At 42.1% G+C, this 17,948-nt stretch overlaps 1 protein-coding gene across 1 annotated transcript in view; it reads left to right on the plus strand.

Annotated features, from left to right (window-relative positions):
• Positions 1-9,484: 9,484 nt before the first annotated feature.
• The window catches only part of TFEC (transcription factor EC), a 101,003-nt gene continuing 92,539 nt past the window's right edge, over positions 9,485-17,948 (plus strand). The window contains exon 1 of the mRNA XM_054399379.1: positions 9,485-9,685. Coding sequence (XP_054255354.1) covers positions 9,485-9,685 — 201 coding nt within the window. The remainder of the gene's footprint in view (positions 9,686-17,948) is intronic.

Consider the following 17,948-nt stretch of genomic DNA (forward strand, 5'->3'; position numbering starts at 1 on the left):
ATGACAAAGTGACTATGTCAGTAGATAAGGGACGACCTATGGATGTGATCTATCTGGACTTCTGCAAGGCCTTTGACAACACCCTGCTCGCCAAGTTGATGAGATGGATTTGATGGGTGGACTGGAGAGTGGATAAGGAATTGGCTGGATGGTTGCATCCAGAAGGTAGTGCTCAATGGCTTGAAGTCCAGATGGAGAGCAGTGACAAGTGGTATCCCTCAGGGGTCCATACTGAGACCTATACTGTTTAACATTTTTATCAATGACATAGTGAGATTGAGTGCACCATTAGCAAGTCTGCAGATGTCACCAAGCTGAGTGGTGCTGTTGATACACCAGAGGGATGGGATGTCATCCAGAGGGACCTGGACAATCTGGAGAGGTGGGCCCAGGTGAACCTCATGAACTTCAACAAGAGCAAGTGCAAGGTTCTGCACTTGGGCCGGAACAATCCTCACTGTCAATACAGACTGGGAGATGAGGTGATAGAAAAGGAAAGGGGGAAAGGAAATCCTGAGGAAAAGGATTTGGGGGTGCTGATGGCGAAGCTAGGCATGAGCAGACAGTGTGAACTTGCAGCCCAGAAGGCCAATCACATTCTGGGGTGCATCAAAAGATGCATTGCCAGCAGATCAGGAGAGGTGATTGTACCACTTTACTCTGTTTCAGTGAGACCTCACCTGGAGTACTGCATCCAGGTCTGGACCCCTCAGTACAGGAAGGACATGGACATGATGGAGCAGGTCCAGAGGAGGACCATGAAAATGATCAGGGTGTTGGAGCATCTCTGCTACAAAGAAAGGCTAAGGGAGCTGGGGTTGTTCAGCCTGGAGAAGAGGAGGCTCCAGGGAGACCTAATAGCAGTCTTCCAGTACCTGACGAGAACCTACAAGGAGGATGGAGAGAGACTGTTTATGAAGGCCTGTAGGATGAAGGACAATGGCTTCAAACTAGAGGAGAGTAGATTTAGGTCGCATGTTAGGAACAAGTTCTTTACCATGAGGGTAGTGGAACACTGGAAGATGTTGCCCGGGGAGGCAGCTGGGGCCCCGTCCCTGAAGATATTTAAAGTGAGGCTTGACAGGGCTCTGGCAACCTGACCTAATGGAGGATGCCCCTGCTTACTGCAGAGGGGGTTGGACTAGATGATCTTTGGAGGTCATTTCCAACCTGGATCATTCTATGATTCTATGATTTAGCAGTCAGTAGTAGTAGAAGTCTAGACGAGAGTCAAAGAACATCTCGAGAAAGCTGTCATAGTCATCCAGGAAAAAAATTTAAATTTCAAGCACTCTGTGACTCAAATACTTCCTAAGCCAGAGATGTGCTATTTTTGTAATTTATAGCCATTGATGTGTTTCCATTAGTTAACTCAGTGACATTGCAAACCTGTGTAACTTTTTCATCTTTATATAATCCTCTAACAAAAATTATCACAGTTGGGACACAAGTTAAAATGTTTTCCTTTTGTTTGTTCTGAACTTGTCCTGTGGTCACTTCACCATGGACATGACAGTCCTAACATTTAACTAGTGAAAAGTACGAAGTGTTTTCTCTTCACCTTCTTCACTCTATGCAAGTTTTACACATACCTCTATCCTATCTTGCCTAAGGTCTCTTTTCTCCAGAACGGAGAATTTTATCTGTTTACTTAATCCTCATGAAGCCATGGCATAACTTCATCCATCTTTGCTGTTATTTTTTGTTATTTTTGCAGTACTGTTTTTTTACACAGATAGACAAGAAGGACACACTGTTTGAGGTATGAATGTACCGACTTTAATCCATGGCATTACCTAGTTTTCTGCGTAGTTTGCCATCTCAAGGAACTTTTCAGCTTCAAAACCTTTTCCTAAGTGGTAACAACTAGTTCCGTAAAAGCCTATAAACTCAGAAATGTGTTCCTCCAAGTACCTCACATAATTTTTGCTGGCAGTGAATTTCATCTGCCATTCTTAAACTATTCAGTCAACGTCGTGAGACCATTCAGTTATATTACTGAAGGTAATATATACTTTCCTCTCTATGGTTTTTAGAGATTATTTCTGAACATTTGGAGCATCCAGTGATGCCTCTGGGATTTTGCTAACAGCAAAGGTGATGAAAATAGGTTGGAGCATTGTGCAGTGATTAATGGGATGAAATTTATCAAGCTGAAATGCTGGATTCTGCATCTATGAGGGAGTAATGCTGGGCACAAATATAAACTTGGAGAGGAGTGGCTGGACAGCAGTCCTGCAGAAAAAGACCTGGGGATGCTGGTTGGCAGCAGGCTCAATATGAGTCAGCAGTGCCCTGGTAGCCAAGAGGGCAAAGAGCATCCTGCAGTCATCAAACACAGGATCACCAGCCAGTCAAGACAGGTGATTATCCCACTGCATTCAGCATTGGTACATCCTCACCTTGAGTGTTATGTGTATGTCTGGGCCCCACAGTTTAAGCAGGATGTGAAGGTCCTTGATTGCATCCACAGTAGGGGCAATAAAGCTGATGAAAGGGATGGAAGGCATGCCCTATGAGGAGCAGCTAAGGATTTTGGACTTGTCTGGTTTAGAGAAAAGGAGGCTGAAGAGTCACATTGCTGTCTACAGCTTGCTGAGGAGGTATAGGGGAGAGGGATATGCCAATCTGTTCTCCCTGCTATCAGTGGTACCATGCATGGAATGGTTCAAAGCTGCATCAGGAGAGGTTTAGGCTGTACCTTCCTAGAGGTGGTTGATGGGCCAAGCCTGTCAGTGTTTAAGAGGCATTTGGACAATGCTCATAATAACATGCTTCAACTTTTGGTCATCCCTGAAGTAGTCAGGCAGTTGGACTGGATGATTGTATATCCCTTGCCAGCTGAAATAGTCACCTCCTCTCCTCTCCTCTCCTCTCCTCTCCTCTCCTCTCCTCTCCTCTCCTCTCCTCTCCTCTCCTCTCCTCTCCTCTCCTCTCCTCTCCTCTCCTCTCCTCTCCTCTCCTCTCCTCTCCTCTCCTCTCCTCTCCTCTCCTCTCCTCTCCTCTCCTCTCCTCTCCTCTCCTCTCCTCTCCTCTCCTCTCCTCTCCTCTCCTCTCCTCTCCTCTCCTCTCCTCTCCTCTCCTCTCCTCTCCTCTCCTCTCCTCTCCTCTCCTCTCCTCTCCTCTCCTCTCCTCTCCTCTCCTCTCCTCTCCTCTCCTCTCCTCTCCTCTCCCTCTCCTCTCCTCTCCTCTCCTCTCCTCTCCTCTCCTCTCCTCTCCTCTCCTCTCCTCTCCTCTCCTCTCCTCTCCTCTCCTCTCCTCTCCTCTCCTCTCCTCTCCTCTCCTCTCCTCTCCTCTCCTCTCCTCTCCTCTCCTCTCCTCTCCTCTCCTCTCCTCTCCTCTCCTCTCCTCTCCTCTCCTCTCCTCTCCTCTCCTCTCCTCTCCTCTCCTCTCCCTCTCCCTCCTCCTCTCCCTCCCCTCCTCTCCTCTCCTCTCCCCTCCCCTCCCCTCCCCTCCCCTCCCCTCCCCTTCCCCTGAGGTGATGGTCAGACTCTATGGTTACAACAGAACTTTGTAACCAGTAGTTGTGATCTGGTCTCACCACCTCCTGCTTTCAATAATAAGAAATTCTAGTTGTAATCAAGGTATTAAATTTTCCTGAACATCTTCAAATTAAATAGCTTTCTTTGGTTCTAGGTTATTGCTCAAACATTGCTTTTTATTTCTGTCAATTGTTAAAGACACTGAAAACAGCATAGATGGGCAGGAATGAATCTTTTTCTAGGAGATTTTCTTCAAAAATTTGTTTCTATGTGAATGATAATCAAGAAAAAAAAAAAGTTTGTGCATGAAATCCTGCTACTGCTGTACTTTTGAGACCTGCATTTTCAAAAAGTTCATGGCAGGGGACTGTACATTTTCTTTTGCTGCCACTCCAGCCTGATCCCTCTGCAGTAGTGACCTCTACACTTATTTTGCTTTCAATGTCTTAAAATTTAGTTTTCTGTGCAGTCATTCACACTGAACCCTGAAAAGAAGATACGTGTATATTTATAATCATAAAAGAGAAAGAATTTCTTGACTGTTATGGGCTTCTGATATTTTATTAGCCAAGTCTACATTCACCCTCACCCTTACGTGTCTCCCTGTGGTAGCTCTGAGCTCTGCTGATCTCGTAGACAAATGATGGAAGCATCTGACTTAGAGCCTTTTTTGGAATCAAAGAAGATTGAGAGGGAATAGACCTGCTAGGTCATTTCGTCCATCCCCTGCCAATACAGGATCATGACCTACTGTACAATAACTTCACTAATGTTTTGCCAAGTCTCAATTTAAACGAATCAAATGATGGGGATTATACCACTTTCATTGGGACAATGTTCTCTATGAAAAATTGTTATGATATTCTACTTAATATAGTCATAATTAAAAGGGAAACTTTTTTTTTTCTCTTTCTGCAATAATTGTGTTGTGGGTGGGCTGTTTTTTTGTTTTGTTTTTCTTGGTATTCATATTTTTCATATATATATAATGTTACAAGCACTGTATTTGTCATGTAATTTTTCCCAGCTTTTTTTCGCAACTCATCTCATAAATCCCTTACCAATGTTTACTGTTTACTTTAATTTAATTCACTGTATTAATCTTTTGGCTATAGGATTTTGGTAAAGATAGTTATTGTTCATTTGAGTATTCTAGGTGCGAATCTCAGGTGTTAATGTTCTACAGCAAGGCTTTTGCCTGAGTCATAATGTGATGTGCCTAGATATGCAATTCCAAATCTCCTGGGTATCCCTCTTTATAGCTTAGTGCAGCTCTCTGACCAGTTCTCATTCTTGTCTTTTATTATACCAATATACTTTTTACATGCTGCTGAAATTGTGTTTTAGTGAATCATCCTTCCAGTTCTCACATAAGCCCACTTGTTCATTATCTTCATCATTTAATATTCTAATTCATCCTACTTATTTCCCTATGACCTTTTGTAAAATACAGATTTTTGGGGGAGATTTTCTGTACCTTACACTTTACTCAAACTGGAACTAAATAAAAAAATTATGGCAGACATGGAATGACAGAAACCGTACCACATATTTTAAAAGCAATTTAATCCTTTCTGGATCGACAAAGACTAAACTACTATCAACACAAATACGTACTTGCTGCTTGCCATTGCTTCAGATCAGAGTTAGGGTTTTTTGGATAAATTCCTTCGATATTTCCAAACCAGTATATATATACCTTCAATTTAAACATAAACTCCATGCAAAATTCTTATGACTTTTTTTTAACTCTTAAAGATCTCATATACACTTGCAATTTTGCCACTGCTTTCAGCTGTGTTTTGTTTTTTTCATTGTCATTGATTTGAGCACAGAATTGTTAAAGCCTCAAGCTATTAAAAAGATATAATGCGATTTAAACTTTTTTCCATGCTACTTTTTGATCAGTTCTAAAGAAAGAAGCAGGGAAAGAGAAAAATTATATTTTAAATTACTGCAGAAATAAAGTAGGATTAACTTTGTTTAGCTATTTGTAAGCTGTCATGCAAAGCAGGTAAGCTAAGTTGGATTTCAGTTTCAAAATTTTAATTTGGCTTACGTTTTTACTTTTTTAAATTGTAAAATAGGTGAGATAAATGAAACCTGTAGAAATGGAACTACTTGAATCTTCCATGTCTTTTATACACACAGTTTTACATGTGACTGTCCTCCTCCCCCACTAATATGACTAAGGGATCATAAGTATGCACACAGATTCCTTCACCATGAGAAATTGTTTCAGGTAAAAAGTTGCCAAGCAAAGAGTTAAAAAAAAGGTGAAGAAATCTGGTACTCAATATATAGAAAGATAATATTTGTGGGTTTAGATGTCCTTATGTCCTATTGCTCAAAAATAATAGAATAGATTTTTCTTTTTTGCTAAATTCCTTTGTTCAGAACTGCTGCTCTGCCTGTCCAGTATGTATTTTCATACAAAGATGTACGAGTCAATGGAGAGTTCTACTTGCAAAAGGACTGCAAGATGAGGTTCCTAGCATGCAAAGGTGACCACCAAATGGGCATGATAAGACTGGAATGACCACGAATGGGCAGTTAGAGCCATCTTCTCAAGTTTTGTATTTCAGAACTTTTCAGGTATTCACATTGGAGTAGTTTGGCCAAAACAGGCCAGAGGACCATTGAGAGAAGGAACAGAATCCACTTGCAGTGCAGAACAGCTAGGAAGCAAGACTGGTTAGACCCATGGTTATGGCAGCCTGGTGCTCAGACACAAGAACAAGGTGATCTTCTGAGAACTTTGGATTTTTGCTGAGCTTTAGTATGGATCTGAATATGCACATACCTGCAAAGCAGGTAATTAATCCAGGCACAATGATTCAAAAGCTGTGTACAAAAGACCTAAACTTACTCTTTGTGGCTAAGAAGCAATATTAGTAGTTAGGACAGAGAGAACATTTCTGGGTTTTATTTCTGAATTGGCACAGATGAGTTGAACTGTTCCTCAACTTTCCCTCTTACTTGTATCTTTTATAAGAGGCTGCTGTGATAAGCAGTGCTGTAATGTTTGTAATGTATTTACACCAGAGCCTCTGTTGAAGATGCTCTGAAAGAACAAAGCCACGTTCTTGTCCTGACATTTATTCTGGACGCTCAGGCAGTGCTCTATGCAGAATTGCAGAGGTCAGCAATACTGGGATAAGTTTTAGCAGGGATGTTTATTTTATGAGCAGAAAGAAAAGGAGATGCTGGTGCATTAAAACTTGCATTTTTATTTAATTACAGCTGTCCCCTCTTTATTGTATATTAGCTAGTAAGAAATACATTTTAAAAACCTTTGTCAAAAGGAAAAATACACAAGGCTTTCTTCTTTTCCTTTGCTGCTGCTGCCACTACCAAATTCTTCTATGTAATGTTTTAAAATGTTTGTTAATGTTCTTGGATATATATTAGCATATTAGCTCTTACTAACTACTTAATGGTTCTCATAGTTCAACACTTTCATAAAATGCATTTTTAAAGTCCTTGAACATGCATTTGCATAACAGAGGAAGGAATTCTAAGTGTCAGAGACATAATACACATTTTTAAAGGTCCTGTTAATGTATATTGAAACATTGGTTTGAAACATTGGCTAAATTAATAAATTCCATTGAAATAGAATAGAATAGAATAGAATAGAATAGAATAGAATAGAATAGAATAGAATAGAACAGAATAGAATAGAATAGAATAGAATAGAATAGAATAGAATAGAATAGAATAGAATAGAATAGAATAGAATAGAATAGAATAGAATAGAATAGAATAGAATAGAATAATTTCAGTTGGAAGGGACCTACAGTGATCATCTAGTCCAACTGCCTTGACTACTTCAGGGCTCAAGGCATTTGTTGGTTTTCTTCAGCATTGACTCTGGAAATGGACATGAATGGCATCATGAAGGTTTTCTACAAGTAGATCAACAACAAAACACAGACTGAAAAAAAGCCAAATCATGCCTGACCAACCTTATAGGCTTCCACAGTGAGATGACAAGCTCAGCAGACAAGAGGAGAGCGGTGGGTGTTGTTTAATTATAGTAAGGCCTTTTAAGTTGTCTCGTATGGCATCACCATAAACAAACTGACGAATTAGTGACTAGGCAGTGTAAGTGAAGGATATGATCCTTTCCCTCTCAGCACTGGGGAGGCTACAGCTTGAGTGCTTGGTCCAGTCCTGGGCTGTCTGGTAGGAGAGGGACATGAATGTACTGGAGTCCAGCAGAGAACCACAAAGATGCTGAAGCACTTGGAGCATGTGAGTTATATGAAGATAGTGAAAGAGCTAGCATTTTTAAGCCTAGAAAACAAAAGATTCAAAAGCATCTTCTTCATGTGTATAAATATGTAATGGGAGAGAGTGAAAAAAGGTGGAGTTAAGCTTTTCTGAGTGCTGCTCAATGACAGGACAAAAGACAATAGACACAAACTGAAATAGGGGAAATTTCAATTCCATCATAAGAAAAAATACTTATTTTTTCACTGTGAAAGTGGTCAAATACTAGAATAGGTTGCTTGGGGAAGTCATGAGGTATTCATCCTTGGAAATAATTAAAACCCAACACTGTAGTGTGTTGTGGCCAGCCCTGCTTTAAGCAGGACAGATGGACAAGATGATCCCCGCGTGTCCTTTCTAACATCACCCATGATGAGAATTTGTGGTTTAGACTGTTCAGCATCTGAATATATTCTGCTGTGGTGAATGGTGATTTTGGAAAACTTCTTTACTCTTTTCTCTTTTTTTTCTGGAGAAAATTACATCATCATCATCAGGAAAAAAAGTGTCTTGCACTGTGGTGTACCACTTGCCTCATTTATCTGTTTATCTGATAGCAGTTTCTGCCAGGGCCTGGCCAAGGAACAAGAGATCTAATGTCTCTTGCTGTTCATATTACAAAAAATGGTCACACTGCAATGAGTCAGTGCTGATGCTCAAGCCTTGTTGGGTTTCATGGGGGCAGAGGCACTATACACCAGAACAAATGTGTTTTTATTTCAAAGGATTGGAGGCCGATCCTACAAACTCTTTCTAGCGTGAGCACTTCTGATATAAAGTTTTTTTCCCCAGAGCTATTCACTTTCGAAAAGGTTACTCTTTGCAGGAACCAATCCTTGTGTGGATGTGGCAGTTTAGAAACTGGACTGTGAAAATATTTCTTCTTCTGAACATAGAATGATAATGTGGATGGTTGTTAGCAACGCAATTCCTCCAGCAAATGGGAATGGTTACTGCATACAGAATCAGTTTTACCTTCATTACTTTTCAAGAGGTTCCTTAAAAATATATCCTATCTGCTGTAAAGCAAATAGGAAACAGAATGTGGAAAAATGAAGGTTTCTCCTATCAATAGTCTCTCTCTTTTTTTTTTTTTTTCTTCCCCTGGCAGTTGTTCCTGTTTTCAAGTGTTTGTTTCTACTTTAATGAGGATATCAACTTTCATCCAGTGAGATGTGTGGGTCACTTTGTTAGTGCACTTGCACACACCAAGGCAATACGCCAGCTGGAAATTTTGACTTTTAGCTGAATTATTTTTCCCCAGCAAATGGTTTTCCTTTTGACATATTTTAATGTACTTGCACACTGAGAAGAAGAGTGGGTGAACAGAAAACAGACTGTTTTATTAACCCAGCAGTCACCTTTGAGATTCATACATGTCCACTTTTTTCTCGCCTTTGTACCTAATCCCAAGAGACTGGTACCTGGCTTCCCTTGGAATAACAAAGTCAGTCACAAACCCCCAAACATGATTGTTAACTGAATGCCAACTGTTTCTTCTCATCTTTTTTTTCCCCTTTACAGTAATATGTCAGGGATTGTGTCCTTATGGGTGCCTTATAACCATAACACTAATTTGGTTTTATATTTAAGGATATTTTTGTCTATTTTTTTTGTGGTAGTAGAGGTACATTGTGCAAGAAATTAAATTGCTGCTTCTATTTTGTGTGTGTGTTTTATAGTGATTTTTTCAGCTCTGCTAATAGTGGAAAGGGAAGAAAAAAGCAATGCTGCAGGCACTGACTGGACTACAGTTTCAGCTTAGAGGAAAGCTACAGGGTCAACAGTGGACAGACAAGCACCCTCAAGAAGAAGCCCATGAACATTATTCACAGTGTCATATGCCTGTTTCACAGTATCCTGAGTTCAATGGATTTTTTTCAGTGGGAACACACTTTTCATCAGGCAAAGCTCCAGCAATCACAGAGGTACCTACAATTACTAACAGATATTTACAGAGCAAATTGCTGAATACTATGTTATCTGCAGAAAGCTATTCTTAATTGTGACATAATTAGTTAATTTTGAAGTGCACCTAAATGAAATCCAGGAGGGAGGTGAAGCGTGGATCTGTTGGAATTAACGTGTTCTAAAAATCATGTAGGGCTCAAGAAAGCAAATGCCAGTGTATTAACAAACTAGGTCTTGTCCCTGCGCTGCCCCAAAACGTGCTCCTTGAATCTTTAACCTTAGGATCAACTCTTTAATGATCTAGGGTTGACAACTTATACTCCATCTTCCCTTTGGGTGATGAAATGCCTCTGGAGTTTTCTTTCCACATCACACCGTATTTTCCAGCAGCAGACAGGCTGAAGTCCAGCTGACAGGGAATGGGAATAGGTCCTAGCTGTTCCATGTTTGCTCCCTCTCACCATGGCAGAGCTGGCAACTTCTCATGACCTGGGGACCAAGAATGCTGTTGCCTAGTAAATCTGTATCTGGCAGATATGTTTTGGCATCAGTCATTTGGCAATTTTTCATACACTGTGGTTGACAGCCCTGGACTTTGATCTGGTCTCCCAGCTCTGAGCGTGAGCAATGAGGAAGAGGTTTGGTACAGTGGTGACATGTCAAGGGTAATATTACACAGGCTGCCCACTCCTCAGTCTCATCAGGGGTGTGCAGGGGTGCAAAGCTGCTACACATCAGACACGTCATCTCTTGCAAGCTGCTTAAAAAAACATCCCTGAACAGATGCTTAAAAAACATCTCTGAACAGATCAGACGATGCCACCATATTTCTCTCTATTCACATGGAAAGTTAACTGTGGTATTTCAGATACCACATGGTGGCAGCTGTTGATAAAGGCTGATATAAGTTTGTTTTTCATTTTTAAAACTGAGGAATGACTAATTGCAGTGAGTAGAAGAGCCAGGTAGCCATTTCAGAGATGTTACATCAGGGATGTTCTGAGAGCTTGATATCTGATGCACTGATTCTTTCTTTCTCATTTAGCAATGGGAAGGAAAATAAAAAGATAAGTAGAGATTCAGCTACTATCCAAACTTTGAATCCAGCAATGAGTATTTTAAATCTTTTCTTAAATGCTAATAAATTTTCCATCCAGTTCTTGCCACTCCCTTTCTCTTCTGGTCTTCCTCCACTCCCCTACTCCTCCAGTATTCCTCACTGTAGCCTGGGGAAAAGAAGTTTAAGAAAAATAATAAAGTTTTTATTTATTCCTTACAGCTTTTCTGCCCCTGTGGGCATATTTCTGCCTGTCTGGCTAATGTGCTGTAATGAATCTGCTCTCTGCCATACACATATCTATCGTCCTATCAATCAGTGAGAGGAAATGCTGAGTATGGTGAGTGCTAACAAGCACTCAGAGGGGTCAGTACACCAGTGCAATACAGTGGCATGTTACTTTCCCTACAGGCTGCTTTAATTGGGGGGACATATATGAGGCAGCGTGTGTCTGGTACCATGTATTTTTGCCTATCTCCTCACTTTGGCAAACTGACCTTATGTGCTTCAACTTTCAGGGCAGTGCTAGTCCTCCTCTGGCTGGAGGGCAAATCCCTCTCATGCTTTGGAATCTCTGGGTTAACTGGGGCAGGTGGATCTACTGGAGTAGCCTAGCAGAGGCTAGCAGGTGATCAAAGGTGGCTGAAGAGCCTGTGGGTGTAGCACTTTTTTGCAGGTTGGAAATCACAATGGAAAGAGAAGTATGAAAAAGTGGAGAAAAAGTAAGAGAGACTGAAGAAAAGTTGGGGGGAGGGGGGATAGGGGAGGGAAGTGGTGAGGAAAACAGGCAATAAGGACACTGGAAGGTCTGAGAAATAATGGCAAGAAACCAACTAAGAAAAAAAAAAGTAATGATAAAAAGATGTGGAAAGCAATATATTAATGGAGAGAAATACTAGAAGTACAAAAATATCAGAAGTAGGATAAAAATCAGAGAAACCCAAAAATATTCCTATACAAAAGTCAGAGTTGACAGGAAGCAACATCTCCAAAAGTTCTTAAAGAAGATCGGGTCACCAGAGCAATTTTTCAAAGATAGGTTTCAGGTTTTAGACAAGAAATCATGCCCAATCCATAATTAAATAGAAGTGTTTTAAGTTATATTCCTATAGACAGATTGACTTCTAGACATGATTTCTTTTCACCCATTTGTGAGCTGCCAGCATACCATTAAGGACTGCCTGTCATTGCTCTGTAGCAAGACTTATGATTGAGTAAATTTTCGACTGGAGGTTTCACAGCAAAGCCAATCTGTCCTTTTTTGGCTGTCTGGAAGGTGAAAAGGGATTTGTTGGGACGAATGGAGGAATTATAAATCTCTAAGGGGTTATAAAGTCTAAGGTTGGAAGCTGGGGTTAATAGTGTATAAGGACAGAACATTATGCCTTTCTGAAAGCCTCACATTTCCTTTGTATGCACAGAAGTTCTGGTGTTGATAGGTGTAGTACGTTTGCATGGCAGTCAAATGATAAAAAATCTTGACACAGTTTTTCATTGCCCAAAGCAAGCACTAATGAGGAATCCATCTTGAGTGAAGATTTGCCATAAAACACCAGTGAGAACAGTCAATGATTTGGAAAGGTAGCAAGAAAGGGTTAGTTTTTAGAAAAACAGTAGCAAAAGCCTAAGAAAGAGAATTTCAAGTCTGAGGTCTGATGCTGAGGCCTCTTTTTGAGACACAAAACCTGAATCAAGATTAATTTCTGTGTTCACCAAGAATAGTCCCCTATACTCTCCAGAAAGGCAAGTTAACCTGTAGAAGTACCAGAAGCAGTAAAAGAGCTGCCAGAATTCCTTTTAGTAGTTTTAAGCTCTATCAACTAAGAAACTTTGGCTTTAGCTGACATCAAGATTGCAGATTTGGAAAGAATCATAGAATGAACATGAGCCAGCAGTGTGCCCAGGTGGCCAAGAGAGCCAATGGCATCCTGGCCTGCATCAGGAATAGTTTGGCCAGCAGGAGCAGGGAGGTCATTGTACCCCTGTACACAGCACTGGTTAGGCCACACCTTGAGTACTGTGTCCAGTTCTGGGCCCCTCAGTTTGGCAAAGATGTTGAATTGCTGGAGCATGTCCAGAGAAGGGCAACGAGGCTGGTGAGAGGCCTAGAGCACAAGCCCTATGAGGAGAGGCTGAGGGAGTTGGGACTGTTTAGCCTGGAGAAGAGGAGGCTCAGGGGTGACCTCATTGCTGTCTACAACTACCTGAAGGGAGGTTGTAGCCAGGAGGGGTTTGGTCTCTTCTCCCAGGCAACCAGCACCAGAACAAGAGGACACAGTCTCAAGCTGCGCCAGGGGAGGTTTAGGCTGGAGGTGAGGAGAAAGTTCTTCACAGAGAGAGTGGTTGGCCATTGGAATGTGCTGCCCAGGGAGGTGGTGGAGTCACCATCCCTGGAGGTGTTCAAGAGGGGATTGGACATGGCACTTGGTGCCATGGTTTAGATAGTCATAAGGTTTAGGGTGACAGGTTGGACTCGATGACCTTTGAGGTCTCTTCCAGCCTTCTTGATTCTATGATTCTATGAATTGTTAGGGTTGGAAGGGACCTAAAGCATCATCTAGTTTGAACCCACCTGCCATGGGTAGGGACACCTCCCACTAGATCAGGTTGCCAAGAGCCACATCCAGCCTGGCCTTAAAAACCTCCAGGGATGAGACTTCTGCTACCTCCCTGGGCAACCTGTTCCAGTGTCTCACCACCCTCATGGTGTAAAACTTCTTCCTAACGTCTGAATCTACCCACTTCTAGTTCTGCTCCATTCCCCATAGTCCTATCACTACCTGATAAGAAAATGCAGAGGAAAGTAGGATGCTATTTGTGACTCAAATAGGTGAAGGATAATGCGTCATGCAAAATGTCATTCTTCAGTCAGAGGGCAAAGGCCAGGTTACTACTCTCTGTGTTTACAGCTTGCTGCCATTTTCTCAGGAGTGTTCCAGAACCTTACTCAAAGTTCAGCTTAAATAATGACTAGAAATACAAATATTAGTTTTGATTGAAACTTTAGTGTCTTCAACTCTTCAAGCAATCAACTGAAGCAAGCGAATTATTTAACATTTTGATTGCCTCTTATCTTGTTACTTTAATGCTTACATTTGAGTGGAGCTTAAGTTATTTAACTAATATGTCTATTCCTTTGCCAGCCTTTCCCTTCTCCATGGCATGCACCTTTATGGTGAGTGATTGACTGTGTTTACAAGTTCAGAATTATGCATGTGCTTTGTAAAGACCATTGGTGACTTTTACGTAAAATTTTCCAATGTTGTATTTATAATAATAACAACCATTGTTAAAACCAGAAATAAAAAGTGTGTAGGTGTGAGCTGAAATTGCCCCCCCCACCAACAATAACCAGGCTAGCCCAGTCTGGAAGCAAATGAAAACGCTGTATTTACAAGCAGAGTCTAAAATCTACAATGAAATGCAATGAATATGTACAAATATACAAAATTCACAACATTCACAAATATATACAATCAACAGAAAAGCACAACTGATCTCCCTTTGCTTCCCCCCAAGGGGACCCTCCCAAAGGGGCCTCTCTCTCTCCCAGGAGCTTCCCCCTAGACCCCCCTGGACAGAGAAGCAGAGTTAGTTAAGCAGAAAGTTGTTAACTTAGCTGCCAAGGTCAGTGTGTTATCTTCAGCCAGAAGAGAAGAAGAAACAGCAGCCAGACAGCCCAGCAACTGCCTCCACTGCAGAACGCAGAATGTGCAGAATGCCTACTTTGTTTTGGGTAATAGTTCTTAAACATTTCTATCTATCCAATGGAAGTGTTTAGAACAATCGTTATTTTGCTTTCTTACACCCAATAGTGACTTATTTACATTCTTTCACTTTCTCTGTTCTGAACTTTGCAAGGAAAAATTAAAAAGACAGTTTCAAACCATCACAGTCCACCCCTTCTAAACAATTCCATTGGCTGCTACTACCATTTATCTAATTTAAAATAATATCTACAACAATAGGTGAATAAAGACCATAGTCCATTCCGGCTATCTCAGATGTAGATGATTCAAAAGAGTCAAATCACAGGAAAAACAGCAAACAATTTGTTTCCTCGCAGATGGAGCGAAGAAAGGAACAGGGACTCTCAGGTGACTCAGGGCTCTCAGGGTTCGTGCACCGTAGATCTTACAGACTCTCCTCTTGGGCGCGATGCTGTATCTGTGCAACACTCTGAATTTAACCTCTCTCAGCCAAAGTTAGATTTCTTTGTGGAATACACTGAATTTCACCATTTTCTTGCATCACCCAATAGGTGTGACCAGGACCTTCAGCAGAAACCACCCCTCGGACAGGTTTGGTGTTTCCTGAAGGAGAAAATACCCAAACAGTTTTGCCTAACAGATTCTTTTCTCTGGTAACAGGAACTCTATCACCTTCCTCCTTTCACAACAAATCTGATTGGGCAGGTCCAGCTCGATTCACTGAACCTCTACTATTCACCAACCAGGTTGCTTGTGCTAAATGTTTCTCCCAGTTTTTCAAAGATCCACCCCCCTTGGCTTTGAGAGTGGTTTTCAGCAAACCGTTGTAGCGTTCGATCTTCCCTGCAGCTGGTGCATAGTAGGGAATGTGGAATATCCACTCGATGCCGTGCTCTTTGGCCCAGTTTTTTACAAGATTGTTCTTGAAATGAGTTCCGTTGTCTGACTCAATCCTCTCTGGAGTTCCGTGTCTCCACAGGATTTGTCTTTCCAGACCAAGAATGGTGTTACGTGCAGTTGCATGAGGAACTGGATAAGTTTCCAGCCATCCAGTGCTTGCCTCTACCATAGTCAGCACATACTGCTTACCAGATGGAGAACGAGGTAGAGTGATGTAGTCAATCTGCCAGGCTTCACCATACTTGTACTTGGACCATCGGTCACCGTACCACAAGGGCTTGATCCGCTTTGCCTGCTTAATAGCAGCACAAATGTCACAGTCATGGATGACTTGTGTGATAGCATCCAGGGAAATGTCAATGGATCTGTCATCTCTGCCTTGATGTCCTGACGAGTCATGGGCCCACCGAGCTAAGAACAGCTCACCTCGGTGTTTCCAGTCAAGATCAGGATCAGGATCAGAGTTTGTGTCCACCTGGGAAACTCTTGCAGCTAGATCTGCCTGATGGTTGTGTTGTTGTTCCTCAGTAGCTTTGCTCTTAGGAATGTGAGCATCGATGTGTCTCACTTTCACTGGGATTCTCTCAATGCGAGCAGTAATGTCTTGCCACAGATCTGCAGCCCAGATTGGCTTTCCTTTCCTCTGCCAGCCATTCTTCTTCCACTTTTTCAGCCAACCCCACAAGGCATTGGCTACCATCCATGAGTCGGTGTAGAGATAAAGCTTTGGCCATCTCTCACGTTCAGCTACGTTAAGAGCTAGCTGGACAGCTTTTACCTCTGCAAATTGACTGGATTCTCCTTCTCCATCTCTCGCTTCTGCAACTCTGCACGTTGGACTCCACACTGCAGATTTCCATCTCCGCTTGTTCCCAACAAGACGACAGGAACCGTCTGTGAACAAAGCATATCTCTTTTCATCATCAGACAGATCACTGTAAGGAGGAGCTTCCTCAGCACGAGTTACTCTCTCCTCTGGAGGTTTTTCACAGCTTGTGCCTTCTGGCCAGTTTGTGATCACCTCCACCAAACCAGGCCTTTCGAGATTTCCCATTCAAGCTCTCTGTGTTATCAGAGCCATCCACTTAGACCAGGTAGCATCTGATGCATGATGTGGTGAAGAACCTTTGCCTTTGAACATCCAATTCAGAACTGGCAATCTAGGAGCTAGAAGAAGTTGTGACTCAGTTCCGATCACTTCAGAAGCAGCTTTCACTCCTTCATAAGCAGCTAAAATCTCTTTCTCTGTTGGAGTGTAGTTTGCCTCTGTGCCTCTGTAGCCACGACCCCAGAAACCAAGAGGACGTCCTCGTGTCTCCCCTGGAGCTCTTTGCCATAAGCACCAGGTTGGACCATTGTCACTCGTGGCCATGTACAGAATGTTCTTAATGTCTGGACCAGTTCGGACAGGTCCCAGACCCATCGCTTGGACTACCTCTCGCTTGATCTGGTCAAAGGCTGCTTGTTGCTCAGGACCCCATTGGAAACTGTTTCTCTTTCAAGTCACATCATATAGAGGTTTCACAATCTGACTGTATCCAGGAATGTGCAGTCTCCAAAATCCCACTATGCCTAAGAAACGCAGAGTTTCTTTCTTGTTGATGGGATTTGCCATGGTGGAGACTTTGTTTATCACATCCATTGGGATGTGACGGCGACCATCTTGCCACCGCACTCCCAGAAACTGGATTTCTCTGGCAGGTCCTTTCACCTTGTCTCGCTTGATAGCGAAACCAGCTTGCAAGAGAATGTCAAGGATTTTGTTACCTTTCTCGAAGACTTCTTCAGCAGTCTCACCCCAGACGATGATGTCATCGATGAACTGAATGTGTTCTGGAGCTCCACCTTTCTCCAAAGCATCATGGATCACTGCATGGCAGATGGTTGAACTGTGAATCCACCCCTGGGGCAAACGATTGAATGTGTACTGAATGCCTCTCCAGGTGAAAGCAAACTGAGGCCTGCATTCCTCTGCTATGGGAATAGAGAAAAAAGCATTAGCAATGTCTATGGTAGCATACCATTTGGCCTGCTTGGATTCCAGCTCATATTGGAGTTCCATCATGTCTGGTACAGCTGCACTCATGGGTGGAGTTACTTCATTCAAGGCACGGAAATCAACTGTCAGACGCCACTCTCCATTCTGCTTTCGCACAGGCCAGATTGGACTGTTGAAAGGTGAATGAGTTTTGCTGATGACCTTCTGACTCTCCAACTGACGAATCAAGTTTTGAATGGGCACCAAAGAGTCACGGTTGGTTCTGTATTGTCTGTGATGCACAGTTTGAGAAGCAACCGGCAGCTTTACATCCTCTATCTCATGTTGTCCCACAACTGCAGATTCATCTGAAAGCTCAGGTCTAATGGACAACTTCAATTTTCCTCCATCAGTTTCTACAGTTGCTATTCCAAAAGCCCATTTGTAACCCTTAGGGTCTTTAAAACGCCCTTCTCTCAGAAAGTCAATTCCCAAAATACAAGGTGCATTAGGACCTGTTACAACAGTATGTTTCTTCCACTGCTTCCCAGTTAAACTTATGTCAACCTCTATCTTAAACAACTCTTGAGATCCACCAGTGACTCCCTGAATAGTTATAGATTCTCCCCCTTGAT

This window comes from Indicator indicator, chromosome 3, assembly GCF_027791375.1.
Source record: "Indicator indicator isolate 239-I01 chromosome 3, UM_Iind_1.1, whole genome shotgun sequence".
NCBI classification, from domain to species: Eukaryota; Metazoa; Chordata; class Aves; order Piciformes; family Indicatoridae; genus Indicator; species Indicator indicator.